The sequence below is a fragment of the Mastomys coucha genome, unplaced genomic scaffold, assembly GCF_008632895.1.
Source record: "Mastomys coucha isolate ucsf_1 unplaced genomic scaffold, UCSF_Mcou_1 pScaffold13, whole genome shotgun sequence".
In the NCBI taxonomy this organism is placed as follows: domain Eukaryota; kingdom Metazoa; phylum Chordata; class Mammalia; order Rodentia; family Muridae; genus Mastomys; species Mastomys coucha.
In genome coordinates, this window is record NW_022196895.1 from 49,480,738 (window position 1) to 49,508,156 (window position 27,419).

At 41.0% G+C, this 27,419-nt stretch overlaps 1 protein-coding gene and 1 long non-coding RNA gene across 4 annotated transcripts in view; one reads left to right on the forward strand and one right to left on the reverse strand.

Annotated features, from left to right (window-relative positions):
- Positions 1–2,221: 2,221 nt before the first annotated feature.
- Positions 2,222–27,419, reverse strand: part of Cep120 (centrosomal protein 120) — a 64,234-nt gene continuing 39,036 nt past the window's right edge. For all 3 annotated transcript variants that reach the window (XM_031365696.1, XM_031365694.1, XM_031365695.1), the window contains 4 exons: positions 25,684–25,806; positions 19,930–20,028; positions 9,771–9,916; positions 2,222–4,006 (listed from right to left, as the gene is read on the reverse strand). In XM_031365696.1, coding sequence (XP_031221556.1) covers positions 3,772–4,006; positions 9,771–9,916; positions 19,930–20,028; positions 25,684–25,806 — 603 coding nt within the window. In that variant the 3' untranslated portion in view covers positions 2,222–3,771. The remainder of the gene's footprint in view (positions 4,007–9,770; positions 9,917–19,929; positions 20,029–25,683; positions 25,807–27,419) is intronic.
- LOC116087172 lies at positions 4,127–15,545 on the forward strand. Its single transcript, XR_004117285.1, has 3 exons — positions 4,127–4,198; positions 13,345–13,400; positions 15,502–15,545. It is a non-coding gene; the product is annotated as an uncharacterized LOC116087172 (long non-coding RNA).

Genomic DNA, 27,419 nt, shown 5'->3' on the forward strand with positions numbered 1-27,419 from the left:
AGAAGGCAGACAAAACTTGAAGCCAATAGTTTTCACCTGGTGTAAAACACGCAACATAAGCTTGGGATTTCCAGCATTTTACTATGTCATCCTGTGGCTTAGGAATACTGTGCCGTACAATTTATTTCCTCACTGAAAGCAACGACTCTACAACTGTTGAGCAGCAACCCCCAACCCTTTAGAATCCTGTCTTCTATTTTCTGTATCTTTGACTTTTAAAAATGTTGGCTCTACTTTTTGACCCTACCTGGCAAACAGAATCCAATCTCTTCACTTCAACAAAGTGGCAGCCAGTCACCCCCTGCCATAAGCCCACCAGTGAGGCCAGGGGAGCCTGCACTCTTACAGGCAAAACACACACAATCTTTATTCACTCTCATTTGGACTTAGGAAAGTAGTCAACTTCAGCATCTACGGATTGCCTCCATGGATCCAATTAGGCATTCCAATCACAGAGAAACATTGTGTCTGGACTGATGACCCGTGGATTTTTCTTTCATTGTTCACTTCATGATACAGACTTAACACAGTACTTAACTGCAATAAGGAAGATATCTTCCCAGGGGAAGTCCAGTACACGGAAAGCTGTGTAATAGTTGTAAGTGAACACTACACACGACTCTCTATACGTGGAATTGAGTCGTCACAGATTCTGGTATCAATGTGGCTCCTAGAACCAATCTCCCATGGATAATAAGGAATACGTGTACTCAAAGAACCTACGCATGGCAAAAACTACATTAGTTCTGGCATATGACAGAAAATAAGAAAGACCTGGTCCCTGCCCTCACGGGATTTACGCTTCCACCTAACTGTGCTTCCCATAACCCAGACACTATAAAACGTGAGCAGTATTCCACTCTGGCCTACAGCAATGGCAATGGCTGACACATGCCTTATACCTACAGTCTAGTTAGGATGCCCGACATGGCTATCAAGAACATTATCTATTTTGTACTAGTTACAGTCAATATATATTGAGATGATGCATAAAAGAATCGTCGCATCTACACTTAAGCCAGCCTTCTGGATGCTTCTATCCGTTCAACCTCTGATACTGTTGTGTACTAAAGGAACTACTTATACAAAATGTACACTTTAGGCCTGTTAACAGTTTTGAAGTTTAAATATAAAGTTTGAGATTATCTTATGGGACATGTCTACACAAAGCAAACTCATACCGGCAGAAAGCAGGTTAGTGGTTACTTGGGTCAGCAGAGATGAAAAGGAAGAACCTTGAATTGTACAGGGGTTTTCTTGGGGAGTAATGAAACTATTTTAAATAGTGATGGTGCTGGCATAACCTTACAAACACACAAAACCATGGAATTATATACTTCAAAATGATTTTATGCGGAATGTGAATTTTACCAAGTAAAATCATCTTAGGGAAACTGGCAAGATGGCTCAGAGGATAAAGGGGCTCTCCATACAAGCCCGGGGACTTGAGTTCAATCCCACATAAAGGCACAGGGAAATTACTGACTCTACACAGTTGCCCTCTGGACACCACACATGCTTCACAGCACACACAGTGTACCACACCCCACACACATCAAGCAAACACACGCTATTTTAAATTTTAAAAGTTTTTAAAAAAATCATGTAAGGGAAGCCAGATGCAACGGTAGTGAGACCACACCTGTAAGGTAGAGAGTCCTTCCTATAGCTGTAATAGCCAGGCCAGCCTACTCTCTAGTATCTTCAGACACACACACAGTTCATACTGGAACCACCCATGGACTCGTATCAGTATCTGACCAGCACAGTCAGTAGAGGAAATCATATGACCTCCTTCATTTGTACAGAGCCCCAGTACATCTGTAATGCAGTCTACACACCAGGATCTGCATCCCTGGGGCAGCCCTGTGAAGGAATTCTCCAAGTGAGTACAGACACAGTGCTAGCTCGACTTTGCAGACACCGGGCACCCCTTCCATGCATCTTCTGTGAACCTCAGACTGCACAGAGACACAGGCACTAGTTGCTGTAGTTGCACCCATGCCCTGACAGCTCCTGAACAAAGATTGGTGTGAATATGTGAAGCACCATGCAGGAATGTGCTAGCTATCGCTGATGAAGTGAAAAGTAACATTTCAGCTTCTCACTTTCTGTTGTTTAAAATGTGTGGTGGAAGACGCCAGGAAACACACAGGAGGCAAACATACAGGAGGACGTCAGCACCTTCCCCACTCCATTTGGAAACAAAGAGACCACAGAATTCAAGGATGCACACAGTGAGGATTTTATTTGTCAAATTACAGTAGCTCAAAGATGGCTTTCTCGAAGGCAAAGCACACACACATTTTAGAAGTCCTTTCCACTTACTCTAAGGCCCCCTCTAGTGTTTGAAAAGCTCCAGGCCTCACAGGGTACAGGAGGAAGAACCAGTATTCGGCCAGGACTTTCTAAAACAAAAATACTTTTGCTCCATTCATGTCACCAAAACAATCAGGAACATGTAACCATAATTCATATTTCAAATCCCTGCTATGATTATCTGTCTCATCACCCCTCACATCCAGCAACCTTTCTGTTATTTACTGCTGGGTTGCTTTTAGAAGACAAAGACTTTGTTAATTAAAGAAAAGAAGCATATGATGCCTATAGAGGTTTTAATTTCACAAACAAGAAATATACTTAATGAACATTACCATATAACCTGCTTTGCTTGTGTTGAAGTTACTGGTAATTAGTACATACTTGAAGTATACACTTAAATTTGTTATTTTGGGGAATCAGAATTTTTACTTTCTGTTTTAAGATGCCACATGAACTGGGAGTTTGCTAATTAACCTGTTCAGTGTCACCCAGAGATGGGGATAAGCGCCCCATGAGGATGGGGTGGTTTGGAGAATGCGGTGTGAAGGAGCTCTGGAGGTTTGGAGGACTTGCGCTGCACTGACTCTCGGGGACTCTGAAAACAGATTGACTCAGAGGGAGGGAAATAGCCCAGCTTCACTTGGTGTTCTGAGCTAAGGTCGCTAGGTGTCTGTTTCCATAGTCTGTTTCTGAGCTGTATTGCCATTACTGAAAACAAAGGCAACCTATAATTTTAACAACAACAAGAAGCCTCACAGAGTCGTGAGCAGGAGACTGTGGTCAGACCAAGCTATTTCCTCATGTTCTTGAAATGGAGTCCAGTGAAATTTGGAATTTGATTTGTTTTTCATCTACATGAACTGTGTATAAGCAATGACTAATTTGTCAGCCAACATGTCACACAGCGTCTCTGCCTGAGACTGCTTTATTTTCAAAGTTGTCATCTGCAAATACCACAGGTTGAGGGGGAAAAAGACTGGTCATATAAATGCTTTTTTAAAAAAATGGCTACACTTATAATTGGCTTCAACTTGAAGATATCTACAATCCAAGGGAACAGGACACAGCATTTTTAAAGTGCAACACTTACTCTTGGCTCAACATAAAAAATTATATCCTGGGAACTACTGTGGTCAGTTCTCCTGGGACAAGGTGTGAAAGGCTGTTTTTAAAGTCAAAACAGATTTTAAACTGAAGAACACTGAAAAGTCATCTTAAATGAGCACTTAAAACACAATTACAAATGAAACCAGCATTGGAGAGGTAGCATAAGTAAAATCAAATAAATACTATATACAGTAACATATAAAATTTAGCTTATAAAAAATTAAAAAGAGCATTCCAAAGTAGCCATTTTCCTTGCTTTTGAGGATTTTATAAAAAAAAAAAAAAAAAAAAAAAAAATCAAAATGCAGACCTTGAGTACCTGCAAAGATTTCCCAAGTGTTTTTAATTACTGGCACTGTTTTTTGTCAAAACCTCTCTGATCTGCCGGTCGAGTTCACTTATTATGCGGTCCTCATGGTTATAGACACCCGTTCTCATCAGAGTGTCCCTTTCCTCTATCAGACGTGTCAGGTAGTCATCCAGGCCTTCTTCCAGCCCAGAGCCCCGCGGGTTGCCCAGCTTCCCACTTGCAATCTCTCTGCAGTCCTGGTACTGTTTCTGTTCTTGCTGCCTTAACCTGAGAAATCAAGAGCAAAGGCCACTGTAGCAGACAAAATACTATTTGACTCTTAATAGCACTATTTAAAAACAAGACAATTCAGAAGTTTTACTAGTTTTTCTTTTTTCTTTTTACACAGTAAGAGAGCAAAACCAATACTTACCACCTGATCAAAGCGATACGTCTGTACTTACAGAATGCATGCAAACGGTAAGGCACAGTACAATACACCCTAAGCAGGGCACATGGGGAGAGGCAGGGAGACCACAAACTCGGGGCCAGCTGGGCTGTACAAGACAAGCCAGGAGGACACAGTTTACTCACTATCCAGTGGGACAGCACTTGCCTGCCACTTCAAGTCCCTTGGTTCAGTTCCTGTCACTTAAAAAAAAATAAGAAAAGCACCAAACACAGAAACCAGAAAATGAATATTTTCTTTTAAATTAAGATGCATATGTATGCCATCTTAATTATTACTCATTATAAATATTAGTTATATGTTAAGTATATAAATACTTAAAGTTTTTTAAAGATTTATTTGTTTGTTTATTGCTTGAGACAGGGTTTCTCTGTATAGCCATGGCTGTCCTAGAACTCACTCTAGACCGGGCCGGCCTTGAACTAAGAGACTCACCAGCCTCTGCCTGCTGAGTGCTGGGATTAAAGGTGTGCAGCCACCACCACCCGGCTAACGATTTATTTTTAACTATATGTAACATGTGTGGGATGGACACATAAGCTTGGCTGCTGTCAGGCATCGGTACTGTATGGCTGGAGGAATAGGTTGCTATGGGTCACCTGACGCGAATGCCGGCAACCAAACTCGGGTCCTCTGGAAGAGCAGTGTACACTTGAAGCACAAGGCTGTCTCTCCAGCCCTGAGTTTTTAGTGATGCCCAATATGCAGTGCTACATCCTACTTTTTGACTTTGATCACATCTTCTTTTGCAAGTCTTGCTGTAGAGCGTCTCAGTGCTCCATTATTTAGCCGTGCCATCATTTAACATCCTTTATTGTTTACCTTAAGTTATTTCAAAGTATCTTTGCTATTTGAACACAGTATTTTCTTTACATTTACTCATCTTAGGTCACACACAGTAAATCAAAAGGGAAAGTGCACCCTGGGAAAGAGCTTGTGTCTCTAATTACATCTAGTTCCTCTAATTCCTCCCTCAGAATCAACAGGACCACCGTTGGAAAGTTCCTTGCCCTGTGAGCTCAGTATGCCTCTTAATCCTTTTAATGCTTTTTGTTTTTCCACCCAAAAGGAGAAGCCTAGTTCCTTTTAATAGGACAGTCCTCCAGATTATTTTCAGACAGCTCTCCCAAGGGCTTTCTTCTCCATGTTCAATATATCCCTGCTCTAGTTACCTGGATGCCATGATATAGCATGTTTTGCTGGAATGGTCCCACTGCACTGAAGATGCCTAGGTATCTGATTTCCTTTAAAGGACATCACACACTGCTGAGAACCCCAGAGACGTTTTCTGCAGCAAATACAAGCACAGTGCCTGTGATGGTCCACAGCAGCACCAACTCTTTGGCAGCTGAGCCACAGTGGTAAAGTAGTAGTAAAGCAGCTATGGATGGTGTCTGTGTGTGAAGTGTTTCCATGTCTTTCCAATCACACATACGGAGGACATAATGTATGTCATCTCACTAGCTCAGTTCTCAGTCACGGTGTATGGTGATGCTAACACTCACTTGGGTATGACTGACAGTTTGCCGGGCAGCGCTCATCTTCCTTTAAGTGATCAAGAGACCTGAGCACACAGTATGCACTTGGTTTCTGGGCTGGTTCCTCACCGACAGTAAGGTCTCAGTGAGATCATGTTCCAGTTCACTGTTTCATGGATTCCAAGTTTACAATGTTGCAGATATCAAATATTTATTAAAAATTCATTTTATGTGTATGAGTGCTTATCTGCATGAGGCCATCAGATCCCTTTACAGATGGTTGTGAGCCACCATGTGGTTGCTGGGAATTGAACTCAGCAACCAATCTTTATCAAAAAGATTTTTCACACTACAGTTTTTTATTTTGTTTTTCTTATTGAGCTGGTGTTTCATTGATAGCATTTAATACTTGAAAGTCTGGTTTTGTGAGACTATTTGAGGACAACTGTTAATACTGATTAAAGGTAACTTAGAATTAACATAAGGAATTTCTTATTTAGTTATTCATATTAGTAATACAATAACTTTAATTAAGCCCTACTAAACCAGGGATTTTTTATAATAAACTCTTATTTATTAATTAATTTATTATCATAATGATTATTTATTATTATAAATAAGTACACTATAGCTGTCTTCAGACACATCAGAAGAGGGCATCAGATCTCATTGTGGGTGGTTGTGAGTCACCATGTGGTCGCTGGGATTTGAACTCAGGACCTTCGGAAGAGCAGTCAATGCTCTTACCCACTGAGCCATCTCACCAGCCCTAGGGATTGTTTTAAATGATTTATATGCCTATCTTACCTTTTTAAAAAATTCAAAACAACTCATTCAGTAGGGCTGGAAATGAGATTAGAAATGAGGACAAGATTAAAGAGAAAGACTTTAACACCTTTGGAAGCCACACAGCTAATATCATGGAGCCTGAGCTCCCTATGATTCTAGAGACACTCACTCTACAAACCAGGCTGTCCTCAAACTCAGAAATCCACCTGCCTCTCCCTCCCAAGCGCTGGGATTAAAGGTGTGCGCCACCACTGCCCGGCTCTAGAGACAATTTTTAACCTCAGTGCTCCCCTGCCTTACCTGGAGCATTGTTTTTACCTTAACCCTAACATCAGCCATTTCATGTTAGGAATTACTAAGCAGCATAAATAAACAAAGCTACCACAACCTGCCCTGGGCATGGCTCTTTCTGTGGTTCCAGCTAACCCATAGTACTCTATGGTCCCAAAGCATTAGATAAAAATGCCCCCAAATAAGTAATTCCTAAGTTTTGAAGTACATGCCCTCTGAGTAGTGTGCTGGGATCCCAGGCTGTCCAGCAGATCTGTCCAGGTCTTCAATCAGCCTGCTTCAGCTGTATCTGCTCCCTGCCTGTTAGTCTCAATTGTCTGATGGACTATCATAGCATCCGAGGGCATGTGTTCAAATGACCGGACATCAGGTATCATGTCATCGCAAGAAGTGGAAACACAAGGTATTTTGGCAGAGGCCCAAAGTTCACATAACTTTTATTATAGTATGGTGTTTAATTGTTCAATTTTATTGATTGTTAATTTCTTACTATGTCTAATCTATAAACCCCATCATATGGGTGCCTACATAGGAAAACAGCAAATGTTTGAGTGTGTACTGTATAGTTTTTTTGATAGTGATTTTAAAAGGGAAACTTTGACCTCATTTATCAAGGGACAAGCACATTTTTAAGGGCACAGAAGACTTAGCAGGCTTGGCTTGCCAGAGCAAAAGAGGACAGACTGGGTAGCTCAAAGGATGCTTTGCTCACAGTTCTAATGGGTCCAACATGGGGTGTGAGCACAGTGCACCTCTGTCTCTGTCCTCACAGAGGGGAAGAACGTCAGCATGCTCCCCAGTGGCTCTTAGGTAAAAGTAACTTTTATTCACCTGACATAATTGTCATCTCTGATGCTTACTGCCTAGCATCCCAGCACTTGGGAGGCAGAGACACGCAGATTTCTGAGTTTGAGGCCAGCCTGGTCTACAGAGTGAGTTCCAGGACAGCCAGGGCTACACAGAGAAACCCTGTCTCGAGAAAAAAAAAAAAGTGTGTGCTAAAGGCTGAGCCACACTACAACTAGAACAGGTTTTTGTTTTTTTTTTTTTGGGGGGGGGTGGTTGTTGTTGTTCTTTTCCAGTAAATAATTCAACCTCAGGGCTCACAGTGTGATCAAATATCCTGCAAGATCCTTAGATGGGAACAGTGCCCTTGTGAGGGCTCCACTCTCACCTGTCAGCTAAAGACCCCATCTCCAAATACTATCACATTTTGGCTTCCACAGGTGGCTGGCTTCTGGGTAGCATGGTGCAGTTTATGGCCAATATGCATCTATCTGATATTCTATGGTAGCTCCATGTATAAAAACATGCAGTGACAACATAATGTAGGCCTAGAGTTCAACTAGTTAAGAGAACTTAGAAGTTCACTGAATGTCAATGGTAAAGGTCATCTCTAGGCCATGCTTAAGAGCTAAATACGTACTATTATTTTCTCCAACAAACACACATTTGACAACTCTAATGTTATAAGCTTGGATGGTGCTGTCCTTTAACAAAATAACATAACCCATACCTTCCAAAATATGCTGTCATATAAAACATTTTAAAGGAGCTGGAGAGATGGCTCAGTGGGTAAGTGCACTTGCTGTTCTTCTAGAAGATCTGAGTTAAATTCCCAGCACTCATGTTGGGTGGCTCACAACTGCCTCTGCCTCTAATTCCAGCTCAGGGAAACCAATATTCATTTCTGATTTAAACAGGAACCCACATACATGGCAGAAACATGTACAAACACAGGCATACATATAAATAAAGGTAATAAAAACAAATCTCTAAAACATAAAACAATTTAAAAAGCACTTTGCTATGTGCTAAATACTGTTTTGGTAAGTGAGGATCAATTTTTTTTTTTTGTCTATCTGCCACGCCCACTCCAGTGAAATCTGCGTGTCAGGCTTGAAGGCTTGGCCACAGATCTGAGGTGTACAGCTTCAAAGAGGCTAGTCTCCTGGGGACCCTTTGGCATTCCCTACTCAGAGGTAGCCCAGATTTGTCCTTGTGTTAGTCTATGGAAAGTCTTGCGTACTAGGTGCCCACCAAGTTATGATTTACTAATAGCTAAACAAAATTAGACATTGCTCTTTGATCTTCATCAATGTTCCAACATCTTAGCCGAACCCTGGCTTGGAATTTCATAGGGAATGTTACATATTCAGACTAATTGTCTCTGGCATTGTTAGGAAGATAGAAAGGGAGGTCAGGTATTGAAGTTAACTGAATAAAAGTTGATAATCCCAGGGCAAGGTCAACTGGAGTCCTCATTTTCAGTCACATACATAGGGCAGCTGAGCCACTCCCAGGGCTTTGGGACCCCTGGGGCATATCTCTGCGGGGGGGGGGAGGGGGGGTGTGGAGGGGGAAGGCAGAAGATTAACATAGTGGGCATTTACTAAGGATTGGCTGGACCTTGAGCCTGGTGTGTGTGAGAGAGCTGCTCTGTGAGGCGTATGAGCCTCTACCCTCATGCAGTCCTGTCCATTCTGCCCCCTGGCTCAGCCAGGCCCTGCACGCCAGAGAGCTCTGGGGGAGGTGGGGGGGGTAGCGCTCATCCAGGAGTCAGCTGTTGCTTTAGACTCATTGTGTTTTCAGATGACCTCAGATATACCTTGACCGCTGAACTGCCTGACTTTTGCATTTGTAATGACCATAAGAATCTGATGGCCAATTTTCAGAAATACATATACATTCAGATCCTGCACTTCCTTGTGTTGTGTCTGCCATTTTTTCAATAGCCGACTCCTTGCCCGCCTAATTACTGGGACCCCGATTTCTCCCACGGGTTGAGGCATCATCAAGGCTCCCCAGTCCGCGGCATCTATCAAATGTGTAGATCATATGAAAATAAATCTTGTTTTTTAACATGATTTTTATCATATCAACATAAACATGTGTATGTGTGTGTTTGTTTTACCTATCTCTGAATGATCTGACACTGTACCCTTCTCAGTTTGGGGAAGACCACATTAAAAGGCTGCATATTTGACGGGTGTTGTGAGAAAGGGAACCGTTTTAGGGATAGTACCTGTTCAGTTCGTTCCTTATATCCAGCAGCTCCTGTTGCTCGGCTTTCACTGAGTCTTTCTCCTCGGCAGCCAGGTAACGCAGCCGCATCTGCTCCAACTCCTCCTGCTGTTTTTTCAGGCGAGCCATTTGGCTTTCTTGCTCCCTCTTAAAAGAAACAGAAGCTGGCATGTATCACTGTGAAAACACTCATTTCACAAGACTGACTTATGGACAATACTTGGGACTGAATGATATGCTGCCAATTCTGGACCCAATGAAATTTAGAAATGCCCAACTTTTCTCCTAGTTATCTTTTTTTTTAAAGATTTATTTTATTTATTATATATAAGTACACTGTAGCTGTCTTCAGACACCAGAAGTATGAATCAAGTCTTGGTACAAATGGTTGTGAGCCACCATGTGGTTGCTGGGATTTGAACTCAGGACCTCTGGAAGAACAGCCAGTGCTCTTAACCACTGAGCCATCTCTCCAGCCCCCTAATTATCTTTTTTTAATCCTTCTCTCTTTTTGATGTCGTGACTCATGGCCAATGGGGACTAAAGTTTGCTGAACAGTTACAGTAGATAAGAATGTGAAGGCAGGCACAGCCGCTTGCTAGCACAAAGAACTGCAGAAGCACTTGCATCTAGGAGCATCTAGGAGCCCTATCTACACACCAGTGTGCCTACAAAAAATTAACGACAGCCTCTGATCACTAATTCCAACCACAGTTTAGTTGATAAAGTTTTCTCTTCTCTAGGTTCATACAAAAATCTAAGCACATAATCTTTTTTTTTAAAAGGGGATCAAATGATATATCTTAACTTGCATTTAAAAATTAACAATTCTTCCACAGACATTGATAAGAGTTTCTAAAATGAATGCAACAATCTATAGGAGGAAGATATTCCATGCCTTGTAAGAGACTCTATCGTGACACACAGTGTTGCAGTAAAACCCTCGACTATGTATGTAACGGGGAATTTCCACGTCCACCCGCGTATTTCTCCAACAAGTGTTATTCTTTCCTTATGACAGCAGGGCAACAGGTGGCATCTTCTGCGTCTGTACTGTCTTAGTGTCCCTGACAGGCCTGCTCCTGCCTTCTGACTGCTAGGATTAAAGGTGTATGCACTATGCCCAGCTCATGCCCTGCTCTCTATATTGCATTTATGGTACTAAACAACCACCTTGTTCAGTGAGCAAGCCAGGGTGTGGCCCTTCCAGGTTTTGTGCCTGTTTGAGACTAACTGGCTAGTTTTGCACTTGTGATTTCCTTGTTACTGAATCTATAGATTAATTTTAAGATCTAGAATCATGGCTATTATAGTGGTGACTTATTTAAAAAAAATTTTTTTAAATAATCTGTGGGGTTAGGATTATTTCTTCCTATACTGTTTATGTAAATTCAATGGTTTGAGTCAGGTATTTTTTTGTATATATTATCTATTACCTGTTAGCTTTTGAATCACTTTAGTAGGTAATCAAACTCACTCATTGTAGCATCCTAGTCTCTTCACATGCTGGTAGGATCCAGAACCCTCTATCACTTGAACATTCTGATATTTATAGAGGGTGTCTCTCTTCCAAAGACTTCTTTTCAAAGAAACAACTTTTGCGTTTTTGTGTGGGTATGCTTGTATGCTTGCATGCGGAGGCCAGAGGTAAACCTCAAGTGCTCTTCAGGTACCTTGTTTTTGGAGCTGATCTTATGACTTGGGGCTCACTGACAGGCAGATATATCTGGCTGGTATGGGCCAAAGATCTGCCTGTCTCCGCCTCTGCCTCCCAATGCTGGAATTACCAGCATATGTTACCATGCCAGATTTTTATATAGGCAATGGGGTTCAAACTCAGGTCCTCATGCATGGGAGGCAGTTTACTGAATGATATATCTCCCTAGCTCTGTCTAGAGATGCATCTTTCTTTTCTTATATTGTAATGCAGCCATTGTTAAATTCCTCGCTAAGCACAATCTTCCCATCCCAACTGCCTGCTCTGATAGATTGCACTTTTTTATTATTTTGAGTTCAAATATTTTCTAATTTCATATGGTCTTGATTTTATAATGGGTTATTAGAAGTAAACTACTAATGCCCCATGTTGTTGAATTTTATTAATTTACACTTCAGTATCCCTGAGTGGGGCACACCCTAATGTACAATCTTCTGAAATGTGTTGAATTGTGGTTTAATATAGTTTCTGCACAATCTGACGAAATACCTCATGTGGGCCAGAAAGTCGTTCAAGGAAGTGTTTGTTCTCTTTATGGCAGTTGTCACTTGCAGGGCTGACTCTGAATAGGCCAGTGGTCACTTGCCGGGTTTGTTATGGATAGGCCAGTGGTCACTTGCAGGGCTGACTCTGAATAGGCCAGTGGTCACTTTCATTGTTGGTTCTGGATAGGCCAGTGGTCACTTGCAGGGTTTGCTCTGGATACGCCAGTGGTCACTTGCAGTGTGTGAATCTTCATTTGTAGTCATGTCATCAGGTTCACATATGCATGCAACTGTCTTAGTTTTGTCTAACCTTTCATACACACTTGTATTGTGTGATGAGTATATCCTCCCTCATTCTATTAATCTGACTATAACTGTGAAAGCTGCCCCCAGGGACACTTCCTGAGTCAAGACTACCTGCCTGAAGTTATTGTTATGCTATGCCAAATCTACGGTGAAGGTCTGTTCCTTAGAGCATACTGTTGGGCTGTTTGGAATGTGGGTTTATCCACAGTTTCTCTACGGAAGCACTTAGCTCAGTTTTAAAACAACCTGGAGTGTGCAGACTTCCAACTTTTCTCAGTACCATTTTCTATTCCTTTCATCTGTTTTGTTTCTTATCTTTTAATCAACTTTTTCATGTCAAATTTCCTTTCAGGCTCTTCTGAGATATAAGATGTTTACTTAACAAAACCCAGTATGAATTAGAACAGTGACAATCTTATAGAAAGCAAAATATATTTCATACACTTGATCTTTTTGTTACTTCATATTTGTATTGTTTTGGCATGAATTTTTAATTTTTGTGCATTTCAAACTTCTTCAATTACGTATGTAGTCTCAAACTTTAATCTTATTGTATGTGTGTGTATGTGTATCTGTGTGTATGCACATGTGCATGTACAGAAGCCAGAGGCCAGTTCTGGGTGTTGTCTTCTATTGCTTTCCACCTTGAGAAAAGTTTTCAGAGGCTGGAGAGATGGCTCAGTGGTTAAGAGCACTGACTGCTCTTCTGAAGGTACTGAGTTCAAATCCCAGCAACCACGCTGAGGCTCACAACCACCCTTAACGAGATTAGATGCCCTCTTCTGGAGTGTCTGAAGACAGCTCCAGTGTACTTATATATAATAAATAAATAAAAATCTTTACAAAACAACAACAACAACAACAAAGTTTTCAGCTAACTTGGGAGATGTGATCATCGCTTCACCACTTTCTAGAGCTGGGGTGACAGATGCATATAGACACACTTCCCTTTGACAGGTGCCAGGGATTAGGTCTTCATGCTTGCACCAGAAGCTATCTCCCCAGTCCTTAACCTACACTCTATGCTCTCTTTGCCGTGATTACTAATCTGCAATACTCCTTGATAGATTTCTATGGAACAAACAACAACCGGGTTTTCCACTGATGAAGACCGCTGTGGCCAGTAAGTATATAGAAAGGGTGCTAAAAGTCCTGAGTAAGTCAGACAGTGAAAAATTGAAGTCACTAAATATCACTATTTCAACCTTATCAAACTCAGAATGTTAATAGTAGGCAACCGTTGGCAAGACTGTGAAGAGGGGGAGATATCATGTGGTACGTTTGTGCTGGTTTCCGTGGTGCTGGGGCTTGAGCCATACATACTAGGCAAGTCTCTCCCCAGGCCACACCTGCAGCTCTGTATGACTGCTGGAAATGTAAAATTAGCACAACCACTTCAGGAAATCAGTGAGCGACATTTAGTAAAACTTAAAAAAGGTCAGGCGGTGGTGGCGCACGCCTTTAATCCCAGCACTTGGAAGGCAGAGGCAGGCAGATTTCTGAGTTCAAGGCCAGCCTGGTCTACAGAGTGAGTTCCAGGACAGCCAAAGCGGGGTGGGGTGGGTCAGGGCGGGGTGGCTATGCTGCTCTATCACTTTCCTCACAGCTTGCAGACAGGCTCACTCCACTCGATGACACAAGGTCTCACCAGCTTGCCCAGGCTGGCCTTGCATTCATTCTTCCTGCTCCATCCTTACACAGACTTGAGATTATAGCTCTAAGCCCCCAGGCTTTCCTGGATATATTTTTACAATAGCTTATGTGCTGAAATTACAAAGAAAAGATTCAGGATAATGGTATTCAGTGGGAAGCAAGAAGACAGTTTAGAGATAAGAGGTTGGGGTGAAGATGGTGTGGAAAGTGCTTCTGCAGAAGCCTCAAGGAAGTGTACTGCATTCTCATGTCCTACAGGAAATGCAGGAATGGTGTCGCACATCTATATACCACAGGACTGGGAGGTTGGTTGTAGACAGGCTAGCCAGCTGGTGAGCACCAAGTTCACTGAGAGGCCCTGCTTCATTAGACAACAACCAAGAAGTGTGTGTGACCTTTGTGTGGTCCTTCATGGGTGCCTGCATGGGTGTGCATACTTATCCATAAATGCATTCTTTAGACAAGTTATTTTTAGGAAAAGAAAAATATCTGGGCAAAAGTACAGTAAGTGATTATCTCTAGTTGGGAAGGAGGTAAGATTATTACTTCTCTATTACACAATGCAATGTCTACAGTTTTTTGAGCCAGTGTTCTTACTGTGAAGTCCTGATCCTTTTGCCTCTGACTCCTGAATGCTGGGATTACAAATGTGTATCACTACAACTAGAAAAATTTGCATTGTTTTTAAATAATGAGAAAAAGTATGACTATAAGGAGAAAAATGAACAGAAATTGATTATTTAACTCTAGGCTACTTTATAAAATGAACTTAACACCTCCCCCAACTTGACACATTTTTATTCTAAAACATACCAGAGAAATCTTTGAAACACTTTGAATTTTAAAGCAAGTATGTTATATTGTTAATAATTACATATGCATGCAAAAACAAGGCCAGGGCCAAGCTTCCCATGGCCAGGTGCTCCGGGTTAGAGGCTCCTCAATCAAGGGAGCAGAATCTCTATTTTGCCCTGGCTGCCTATAAATCCAGAAGGAGATGTAAACATGCACACAGTAGACTAAACAGCTGCTACAAAGTGGCCACTACTTACTCTCCCACTCACACATACCATCCACGTCTGTGGGAAAAACGCAGAACTAAACTAAGGAACTCAAGTCCAGTTTTCTGAAAATAACCCAGAGCTGACAAGTCGGTAGGAGGGCCTGGATGGTTTCAAGACACAGTTTTTAACCAAGACTTGGACCTCCAACTGTTTTCTTAAACAAAGATTTACATCCCCATCCTTGGCTAAATTACTTATAAATTAATCAAATTAATTACTCTGAGTGGATAGGCAGGAGGCTGGACAAGATAGTGCTGATGTCAGCCGAGGAAGTCTGTGTTGCTTTAACTAAAAATACTGGCTTAGTGTTAAACACATCTACTGTGCACAAATATGGTAAGGGACCCACGTGCTACTAAGTGAAGTCTTAGTTCTATCTCCTGTCCTGAGGACAAATATACAGAGTTTTAGAAGTATGTAACATAGTGAAAATGTTAAATTTTTATGACTAACTCATGCTTTATACCATGATTCATTTAAACAATGCAGCTTCTATTCTGCTTGCAGATCTACATTCTAGAAGGGGTTCTGATAACGCTCTCATTGAGAACACAAAGACCAGTGCAGACAACCTCAGGTATTTGTTATCATTCAAGCATGTATTTAGGTACTGTTTAAAAATATATCTACAGCGCATTTTCACAAAGAGGAGAAAGGAAACTAAATTGCCCCTGCATATCAAACAAGTGGTTTTAATATCCCAAGACTCCAAACCCAAAATATAAGAGTATTAATTCCTTGTTTTCTAAATTGGGGCTCACTTCATGTCATATTTATTTATTACAGCTGTTGCCACCAGTTATTAAAAAGCTTTAGAAAACATACAAGTTGGATTGAGGCTGAGAATGAAAAGTTTTTTCTAAACAATCAGAAGGTTAGAATTTTTTAATTCACAAATTGACTATCCTAGGCTGCCTCTGAGTAATGGAAAGCTCTCTTTAAACATTGTTCTGGCAATGGGCACCAAGCATTAGATCTTATTTCCAAGCCGTACCAGCTGGGTTTTGTCATTAACATTTATTAACAATCTAAGATACGGCTTTCACCGTCCAATCCGCACTACACAAATGTTTTCTATGGCCCTCCAGAGGGATTCAATGTGACAAATTACTGGCAGAGATTATAGCCTCGTGGCTATTCACCAGAGGCAATGTAAAATTAACATGGTACTAATCCAATTTAAACAAAAAGTTGCACAAACAATTCTCTGAACAAAAGCAGAGAGACACTTCCAATTTTATTTTCAAACACAAAATAAATGTGTTTTTAATAAAGAGTTTTAGGGAAAAATTTTAAAGTAATTTTCACACATGTGAAATGTGCCAATTTAATGAAGTTATTAATTTTAATCTTCCAAAAACTGTTAGTGGCATAGCATAATTCACTATGAAGACCCCATGGGCTATTGCTCTTCTCAAATTACCACATCTCAGTATGGCCTGCAAAACATCAAAGGTTCCTAGTGACCTCAAAACTTGTTTATAATGTTTCTAAAGCAGAAAGTTTACAGGATAAAGGATAAAATTAGTCCAAAGTAAGAAAGCACTAAACACACTGCACTCATTCAGACTGCTATTTTAAATTAATATTTAGTGTGTGTGGATGTGTGAAGCATACATGTGAGTAGATGCCCATGTCTATGCACATGAAGAGGGCAAGAAGGACCATGGGAAGGAAGCTATTTCCTTCCTATGTTGAGACAAGGTATTTTGCTGAGCTAGCAGAGGTAGCTGGTTTGGCGAGGCATGCCAGCCAGCAAGTTCTGAGGATGGACTTATCTCCTTCCTCCAAAGCTGGGGTTCCTGGCACACACAGCCACACAGTTTTTATACGGGTGCTGAGGAAGTGAGCTCAGGTCCCCACACGCAGCCTACCCAATGTGCCATCACCCCAGCCCTGTTGCTCTTAGTTTCATTAATGGACTGTAAGTTTTAGAGAAGTATTAATTCAAGTTTTCTTCCCTTAATCTATAATATGTTTCCTTAATAAATTCAAGAGAAAGAAAAGAGCTGAAAGTGATACCCTCTCTTATTAGGAACAAATAATAAACATTTTTTTGAGCCAGAGGGTAAAAATGTACAGGAAGAAAGAGTAAGTGGGAAATAGGTTACATGACCAGACCCACAGGATCCAAGATGGGAAGAAGTAGAACTAGCAAAGAGGGATCTGGGGTTGGAGATTTCATAACTCCTTGGCTTCAGTTTGTTTTCGGAGTGTTTTCATCCATGCATGCCAGTATGGCCAAGGGTTGATATCAATGCCTTCCTCACTATTCTCCATCACAGTTCTTTGGCGCAAAGTCTCTCAAAGTGAACCTTCTACTTCTCTCTCTACTCTCCTGGCTCCCTGTTCCACAAGTCCTCCCTATACTTCTGTACAAAACCACAGTATCTTAGCATTATGACTTTATAAAGTCTAGCTGTTTCTTCCTCAAAGACAATCAGTTATCCTCAATTCTGCTCTAGCAGGCAATGACTCCGGACTTTCTACTAGGACAAGCCAACTCATCACTTCTGCTCCAATGCTGTTGTGGGAAACCCTTGTCATGCAGGCACTGAGACTGCAACAGGAAGAGCTCGCTCACGCTTCAGTCTGTCTTATCACTTAGTGTCTCCATGAGCACACATGACAACTGTCAGTCCATGTCTTCATCTGCTATCTAGGGATGATAGAATTAAAGACACCACCATATAATCACCACTGAAATTCTTCTCTATTATATACTGCTCACCTTAAACGTAAGAATCCTAAACTCTGCCGGGAGTGGTGGTGCACGCCTTTAATCTCAGCACTTGGGAGGCAGAAGCAGGCGGATTTCTGAGTTCGAGGCCAGCCTAGTCTACAGAGTGAGTTCCAGGACAGCCAGGGCTATACAGAGAAACCCTGTCTCGGGGGGAAAAAAAAAAAAAAAAAAAATCCCAAGCTCTATCCTACACAGCTTCAGATCACTTCTTTACCAAGGGCCCTAATCACTTGAGGTCAATCAGATCACAAAAGATGCATATTTCTAAATCTAAAACTGAAAATGCCCACTCATATTTGCAACTCTTATCTCTTTCCTCTGCTCCAGTTAAGAGAGAGTCTTATTATGAAATCCTGGCTGTCTTGGAACTTACTATGTAATCCAAACTGACCTCCAACTCATGGCAACCCTCCTGCCTCAACCTCTAGAATGTTGCTGGGGTTACTGCTTCTTGGCACCATTAGCTTCTTACACTGTATCTCCCAAACTGGAAAGCCTTCCCAGAATCTCTGCTGAGCCCTCAGCATCACCTTTCACGAGAATCTGGTTTCACTTCTATTGCTACAGTTCCAGGCTTGGTTCCTGGAAATGACCTTTAAAATGCAGCCTCCTGTACCTAATAAGAGATCATGCTTTCTCACTTCATGATCATTTGCAGCAACCACAGCAGTCACTACATTTTCCCCTACTCTATTGCTACATCACAACCAAACTTGCTATTGATATTCTAATGACTCAACTCCAGAGGCTCATCTGAAACCCTGCCCGCCCTTCAGACACCATCCCTAAGTGATACTGAACAAATAGGTTTTCTCTTCTGAACAGTGCTCAGCTAACTGCTACAACTATGTCTTTCTTATTGCTGAATTCTCACTGCTCTAGAGGGCAAGGCCCATGTCTTACCTACCTACATACACTGAGCATAGTGTTTTAAGTTTAGGAAGAACTTATTACTGTGCAAAATGCCCACACTAGGCCTGCCAGCATTAAAATTGTACATTGTTATTTTGAAAATGAAAAATATAAATCTAGAACCCAAAACTTTTGAGCTCTAGTATGATGAGACTAGCATCATGGTCAGGAGACAAGCATACTTAAAAATACTGTAAAGAAAAAAAATTACCTTCTGGCTCTAGAATTAATGTCGAAATGAAACACAAGTAGATTTTGTGTTTACATTTGGACACAACACTTAAGATATCTCCTTACATATGTGAAAATATTATGAAATATGAAAAGAATCTGAAATTCAAAATATTCCTGATCCAATTTTTTTTTTGATCCAATTTCAACTAAAGGACACACAAGTTGAGTCTACCCACTATGTAGTATGTAATCCTTACTTGCAGTGCCTGCAATCTCAGCATAGCTACAAGCTACTCTGGGACACATGCTTGACTACGCTTTAATTCCTATCCAGTCTGGCAGTTCTCTAAGAAGATGGTAAGGATTCACATAATATACTATTATAGAAACATACTAAAGAAATATCTGAAAGACACTATGTACCAGATTTCATTCAGAATAAAACTGATTTTTTTTTTTTAAGTTAGAGTAATACTCGTAACCTTTCAATAGGTCCAATAAGTCATATTCAAAGTAAAAGCTTCATTCATATTCTCTTGGATTTTAATCATTTGAAAAAATTATGGCCCAAATTAAGATTAATTTCTGATGAAAATAACCTTTTTGTCTAGGAAAATATCAATAAGGATTTTCAAAAAACTATAAAGTCTTTTAAATTTAAAATTATTCAAAACTTCCCCATGACAGCTTTCACAATTGATTAATTGTATATTCCTAGGAAAATTATTTTAAAATATGTTAGGCTCTTAAATATTAAGAAATGCTAAATTTAGTTTATCCCAAAATGGTCCCCTTCATCCCCTTCAGAGAAGTCCCTAATGGAAATGAATCCGAAGAAAAGAAGCAGTTGTTTGTAAGTGAAAGTAAGTTGATTATTTTGAACAAGATTGCTGGCAACTAAAAATAAAAGATATAAAAGTTTCAGCTTTCAATTGTGAAAACATGAATTTGCATATTATAACACATTAAAAAAATAAACCCAAAACCTCAGATCTTAGACCACAGCACTGGGGCTGTCAATGCAGACTTCTAACACAGCAGTGTCAAATGTGAAACTTCCAGAGCTGCAAAGGGAGGGCGGAATCCGCTCTCTCTCAACCACGTACCTGCTTGAGTCGGGCAAGTTCTTTCAAAGCGCGGCCCCACTGCTGCTTGTAATGCAGTTTGGACTTGGTTGCAGATTCCAACTTTCTTTCAAGTTCAACCTAACAGTGATTAAAATCATATCAAGTGAAACACTACACCACTGTGTGCAATCACTGAAAGATAATATATACAAAGAGTCGGGCTTAAGAAAAGAGTTTATACAGCGTGACATATGACATCGTCTGAAGCTGTTATATAATTTACTATAAATATTATGGCACATGAACATTTTCTTGTTTAAAATATAGTATTATTTTTATTGCCTTGCAGGCTAGACTAAAAAGAACTGAATTAGTCTTAGCCTCTAGACAGTTACTATAAATGTATTTAAATGTGTATATTACACAGAGTGAAAATACATTCATTTTTAACAGAAAGCAGCTCTAACTGTTAACATTCTGCTTGGGCTGGCACTGCAATCTCAGAGGCGGGTTTCCTTGGGAAGGCCTATCATTAGGTGGGATTCTGTCTTCTAATAAAGAGAGCTGGAGAGATACTTTCATAACTTTTGGCAAAACCACAGAACACTGGAAACAGTGCAGTGTTTTATCAAAAAGCAATTTACTAAGAGGTGCAAAGTCAAAAATGAAAAAATATTTTAAGAATGTTAAAATAAACCCAAGAGGAAGAAAAATAACGTTCCTTAATAACACACATCTCACTTTTATTTTCTATCTTTCCTGAAATATATAAAGAAAAACACTAAAGTGATTCAATTAAAAATCTGGTTATTTATGCTTGCAGCAGGCAATCTGTTGTACCTGAACTAAAGCCAAGTTGGCTATGTTCTGGAATGTACTCACTCAGTGCTTCAAACCATGTACCAAACAAACCCATGCAGCCAAAAGACAGTTTTACTGTTAAGTGATAATGTAATAATCTGCTTGAATTACAGCAAAACATTGTCACTCTGAACTAGCTGATTTTTTTAATATCAAGTTTAGTTTTTTCCCATACATACAACTCCAAATGTTTCACAGAAAAACAAAAGATGAAGGCTCTAAAAAATTCCAGTGTTAGAAAACTCAGAGCAAAATAAAATGTCAGGAAGAGCAGGCTGCCAAGTCCCCGTCACCACGGCCAGAACTCTCTGCGGTTATATATGACACTTGGAGTCCAGGTCTTCCTGCTCTGCAAACCCACCCCAGTGCTAGGGCTCAGATGTGTTGACATTTCACGACCAGTCTCAAGCATCTTGAGTTGAATGATATTGCTGAGAGTACTGGAGATAATCCCTCCACTTGTGCCCAGTGATTCATACACATCACTTGGTAATTTAACAACAAGCCATATCTCAGAAGAGTGGAGACAGTCTTTGAGAGCATGCATATGGGTCCTGGACAAGGTCTTCACCTGGGACCAGATCAAGGATGAGGCCCAACAGACCCACTCTAACAGTAAAAACTAGGCACTTCTACCAGGTTTGCATAAATATAGTAATTCATACTTGTATAGTTACATACACTAAGTTAAAACACACACCATTCTGCACATTTTATTCCTAAAAACTTACTTGCAGATCTGAAGCAAAAATTCATTACTATCAATAATCCCTAATTTTATTTTAAGAATATGGTGCTTGTGATTCTAAAGAATTATGTGGACCCAATTCCTAGAATAATACATGTAACTAAAATTTCTTTTTTTAAAAATTTAACTTATTTTTATTATTAACTAAAACTTCAAAAACTTGGGGCTGGCAAGATGGCTCAGCGGGTAAGAGCACTGACTGCTCTTCCGAAGGTCCTGAGTTCGGATCCCAGCAACCACATGGTGGCTCACAACCACCCGTAATGAGATTGGACACCCTCTTCTGGTGTGTCTGAAGACAGCCACAGTAAATTACGCCCGAGCAAGCAGGGCGGAGTGAGCGGGGCTGGCAGAGGTCCTGAGATCAACAGCAGTCACACACATGATAGCTCACAGCCATCTGTACAGCTACAGTGTACTCATACACATAAAATAAATAAAAATAAATCTAAAAAAAAACTTCAAAAACTTAAAATATAATTACAATACTCCTTTGTTCTCTTTCCTCACTCCATCTGCTCCCAAGGCCTTGACTCCCTCTCAAATTCATGACTTCTTTACCACTGTTAAATATATACATGTATACACACACACACACACACAAATATATAAATCAACCAGCTGAATCCATTCACTGTTGCTTGTATGTATCCAGTCCCAAAGCTGGCCGTGTGGTGTTAGATAACTAATGTGGGGATCGTCCCTGGGAGAAGCCGCCTCTGCCTTTCTCAACCGTCTTCAGGTGCATGTAGTTCATTGTCTAGGTAGGACTCAGTGAGATCTCCCCTTCTAAGTTAGCGGGACTATTTATGCTGCCTTTGTTCGGGCCTTGTTTAGGTAGCCTTATCATTGAGGTGTGTGTGGGGGGGGAGAACTTCCATCTCATTTATAGGACATATATTCTCACAGAAGATTTTCAAATTATTACTACAGTATCAGGACTTTCATTGCTGTTTTGAAACTGAGCTTGAGTCTTGACCTCCTATATTAGCAGTGCTTGCAGTACAGGTATACTCTTATACTTATAATTTTATTTAAGGCTTCACTGTTCTGTGATTGAAGTCACACACCAGAGCTAAGATAAATATCCCTGGAAGGAGACAGATCGCTCAAGACCTAAGTCAACTCAGAATGCAGAAGACAAACTTCCCATCTCCTACCAAAGACATAGCATTCATTTTTTGTCTTCAGTCCATTCCCAGTTCTAACCTATCACAAGGAACTACCTACTCATCCCTTAAAATATTTTCAGATTTCCCTTTTTCTATTCCTATTGCCACTTATACAGCCCTAGCTTCTCTCCTCGTTTCAACTATACAAGTGTCTCTTATCATCCAGTTTTAAATATGTCTGTAAGTTCTGCAAACTGCTACTAATTAACTTTCTACTGAAAACTTTACTACAGCTATTTGCCTAGGATCCAAACTATACTCTCTATACTTCTTGCTCAACCTTCCTCAGGATTCCTCAACAAGAAACCCGACTGCCCAGCCATGTGTCAGCCACTCTCCTTCACCCAACTGCCTGGGTAACTGATTCTTGTCTTTCTTTTCTTCTGCTTGCCTAAATCTTAGAGCTCGCCTAAGATTTACCTCTGTCTGAGGCTCTCTGGAATCTGCTACAATATGAAACACCAAATGGTTTCCTTTGGACTGGGTTAGTCATAGTCATTTACTCCTCGAAGTCATCTCTGAAACCATGCAATGGTGTTTATAGAGTACCCTAAGAATAATAAATAATTTCATTCTTTTTTTTTTATCTCTCTTATTTTTCTAAGAGTGGTGACACACTAGATACCAAAATATTATTCAATACTATACAACTTTTAGCGTGATTAAAATGTTGACATTCTTTTAATATGTTGATTTTTCAAGCTCTATATGCCCCATTAAAACATATGCTTTCCATATTTTAAGTTTTTAAAGCCCCAATAATTTACAAACTATGTAAAGAACATTTTCCAGGTGAAACAAAACTCACAAAGCTGAGTGCAATGGCTCACAAATATAATTCAGCAACCAGAAAGCCAATGCAAGTTTGGGGCCAGTCTAAGTGCTGGACCATCTTGCAAGGTAAGACCTGGCTTCAAAAAAAGTGAAAAAAATGGGGTTGGGGTGCAGGTCCTGTGAGGTGGCTCAGAGGGCAGGGTGCTGGCAGCAGGAAACTGACAGCATTGGGACCAGTGTTGGAGCCACCAGGGGAGGAGGGGCCTGACTTCCAGGAGAGTTGTCAAGTGCCTATACCTCACACACACACAAAATGAAAACTAAAAAACCCATTAACTATTTACTTTTGTAATGATAAAAGGAATCAAGATTTTGTAAAACTATATCTGAGTGTTAATTCAGACTCTTTAGATGAAAATGGACATGATATATTAATAGGTAGGCAGCCATGGTGTCGCACAGCTTTAATCCCAGTACTCAGATCTCTATGAGTTCAAGGACAGCCATGGCTACAACAATGTCTCTGTATTAAAGAAGAAAGAAAGGGAAGGAGGGAGGGAAGGAAGGAGGGGAAGAGGGAGGGAAGGAGGGAGAGAGGGAGAGAGGGAGAGAAAAGAAAAGAGCCCTCCCTCAACTCTGGCAAGCCTGGAGAGCCACTTCAGACCATGTGTCACTGCCCAGCATTTCTAATGCTTTTATCAGTTACTATTTCAGAATAAGACTCTGCCCTCTCCTGGTTCCAAAAAGACTTACAAGGAATTAAAAAAAAAAAAAAAAAAAAAAAAAAAAAAAAAAAAAACCACCAACAACAAAAAACCTAAAAAGTTGTTTTACTGTACACTCAAAACTGGAATGCTATAAGCATGCCTTACTTCTAAGACAGAGACAGTCACAAAACGATGTCTCTCAATACACTCCTGGGATTTAAATAAATGTAGACAATGCCCCAGGTTCTACGCTAAGCACTTTGTCCATTTTATTAATCCTGTTTAGAAGTGAAGAAGCTGTCTACTGTGACACAAGGAAGTGGCTGAGTGAGGAGGAGACAGAAGTCATATGGTTATGTGTTCCAGGTAACTGCCATATGTACAACTTAGGAAGAACCTAACCCCTGCCGTGCCTTTAAAATCTACCTGGTCCACGTTACACTCGAGGCTGGCCATCTTTCTCAGTGTCAGGAGCTCCCTGGACACTTCTCACAGCTCTTTGCATTTCTGCTTCCTCCTTTCCAATCTCAATGCAAATGCCCACCTCTGGATGGCTATTGGATAGCTATAGTTTTTTAAACAGTATTTTACAGGGCTGGAGACATGGCTCAATAGTTAGGAGCATTTGTGGCTCTTCCAAAGGACCTAAATTCAGTTCCTAGCTCCTAACTCCAGCTCTAGGAGTGGATACCCCACTGACTTCTGTGGGTACCTCACATCCATGGCATACACTCACACACACACTCACACACACACACACACACACACACACACGTGCACACACACACATAAAAATAGTAAGATAAATCTTATAAAATAGTGTGTGTATGTGCATGTGGGTACCAGAACGCACATGCGAAGCCAACCCAAAACTTGCAGGAGTTATTTATTTCTCCTTGCTGGAGCTCAATTCGGGTCATCAGGCTGAGTAGCAGACACCTGTCCCCACTGTAGCATCTTGGTATCCCGCATTTATACTCTGTAATGCCTTGCTGCACATTCTGGTTGTGGAGGAATTCCAACATAAATGGCAGCCATCACTGCACTTCAAACACAGAAGACTGAGTGGAGTGAATATTCCTTCTGTAAACGAGAGGCTGGGAAGTGTGTGGGTCTCTGCCCTGACAGTTCCTATGCAGGACGCGGAATCCAGAACGTACACAGTGACTGCCTCAACACTGGAAGTTCACCACTAAGTCAGAGGATGAGGTCCCAGACACGGCGCTAGCAGCAGGGTTACCCTGGGTAAACTGGGACGAACACTGGCTGTACCCTGCTTCCACACATTCCTACTCAGATTTTAGGTCTGGGTCTCTGACTTCTGACAAGTTTTGATTCCTTCCTTCCTATAGTAGTCACTTCTGTTCACAATCTATTCATGCAAGCTGTTACTGACAGCACACAACCAATTCAAATCCCACCAGTGTCACACGCCTCGCCTTCTCTGCTGTGCTGCATTAGAACAGGTAGCGATCAGCTCTCTGAGTTGCTCACTAGAGCTAGTTACCCTGACGGAAGCGGACGGACCTACCTTTTCCAAGGTGAGGAGGTTTATTTCTGACTGCAGCCGGATTTCTGGCTTGTTGTTTTGTTGGTCCTTGAACTGCTGAAACTCTTTTTCCAGAATCTTATACTTATTTTCAGCATCATTAAGCTGTAAAGAGAAAGTATATTGCAGCCATTACGAGCAAATCTTGATACTGCACAATCTGATTTAACAGTGCTATTAGCATTCTAAACCATGTTATGGTAGAACAGCTGGAAAAAAGAAAAGGATCAGTACGTAAGAATTCAGCAAATTAACTAATTAACAGAAAAGCTTTTTAAACTAGGTAAAAAAAATTGAGGATGAAGAGTCTTTAATGCCTGAAAGAATGCCAAAGACACCAGGGGCTAAGCAGGAGCAGAGGCTCCCTCATCCTGCAGAACTGGCTCTGACCACAGCGCCCAATACTTGATAAGTTGTTGGGGCGTGCGGGGATGCTGGGGAACAGATGGACAGATGGGCAGTGAGTGGCTGAGGATGGTGGCTCTGTAATCTATGTAACCCTTACAATCCTAATGCTCGTAGGGCAAAGCAGGACAACAGCTCTATGCTGGAGTTAAGTTCCGGGCTATCCTGAGCTACTGAATGTCTTAAAGGGTAAATAGACAAAAGTATATAGTAATTATAAGATCTTTTCCAATGTAGACTAAAAATGCAAATGACAATTGTTGAGGGTGACTTCTGAAAACACACTGATGTCACAGTTAGACAAACCTATAGGCTTTTTTTCTATGACGACAGATGTACTAAGCTGAAACACTGATAAGTTATGTGGCTATGACACAACTTAAACCAACACTACTGAGTCTTCCCCGGGTACAAGGATGGTTGCGACACACTTGTAAAGTTGCCTAGATGGTCCTAATGAAGCATCAGCATCCTTAGAAGAAGGTGCCCCCACATAAGAAGGTTCCACATAATTCACTTTTCCAGAAAAAAACTTTTGGAAATGATTTCGCTTTTAAAAATACATGTTTTGTGTGCTGTATGTGTCTACATGTGTTTGCATGTGTACACACACATGTGGAGACCAGAGGTCAACATCAGCATCTTTTTCAACTATTTTCCAACTTACGCTCTGAAAGAGGTCTTTTGTTGATCGTGGAGCCCTCACAGACTGACTAGCTGGGCGGGACAGCAAGCCCGAGGGATCCTCCTGTCTGTGCCCCCCAGCACACTCACCATGCCCAGCTTTTTCCATGGGTGCTTGGATCCCAGCTCAGGTCCGAATGTTTGACTGGCATATGTTTTCTCCGACAAAGACATGTTCCTAGCCTCTACTTTTATATTTTAACCAAAAACATACTAATAGTAAGTGCACCTGGTTCTTCACCACTCAAGGACACTATCATAAGCAACTGCTGCTCTTGCAGTGCAACTGCAGAGATTAATGCTGCGAGGGCACAGAGGACAGTCCTTGGGAGGCAGTAGCACGGCCATGATCCAGAGTTCTGCTGCCTGTTCTCACGTGAATACAAACAGGTTTATCTTCATCAGTTCTCTTTGTGTTTAACTGTCTCTTCTAGCAGTCTAATTGGAATGACATATTTAATATATGCGACCATGTCAGTGTAATGGCCCGAAATTTCCCTTGAGCAAATTAAATAATTCACTAGTTTCTCCCCTGATAAAAACTGAGCTTCAAGAATAAACATGTGGCCGGGCGGTGGTGGCACACGCCTTTAATCCCAGCATTTAGGAGGCAGAGGCAGGTGAATTTC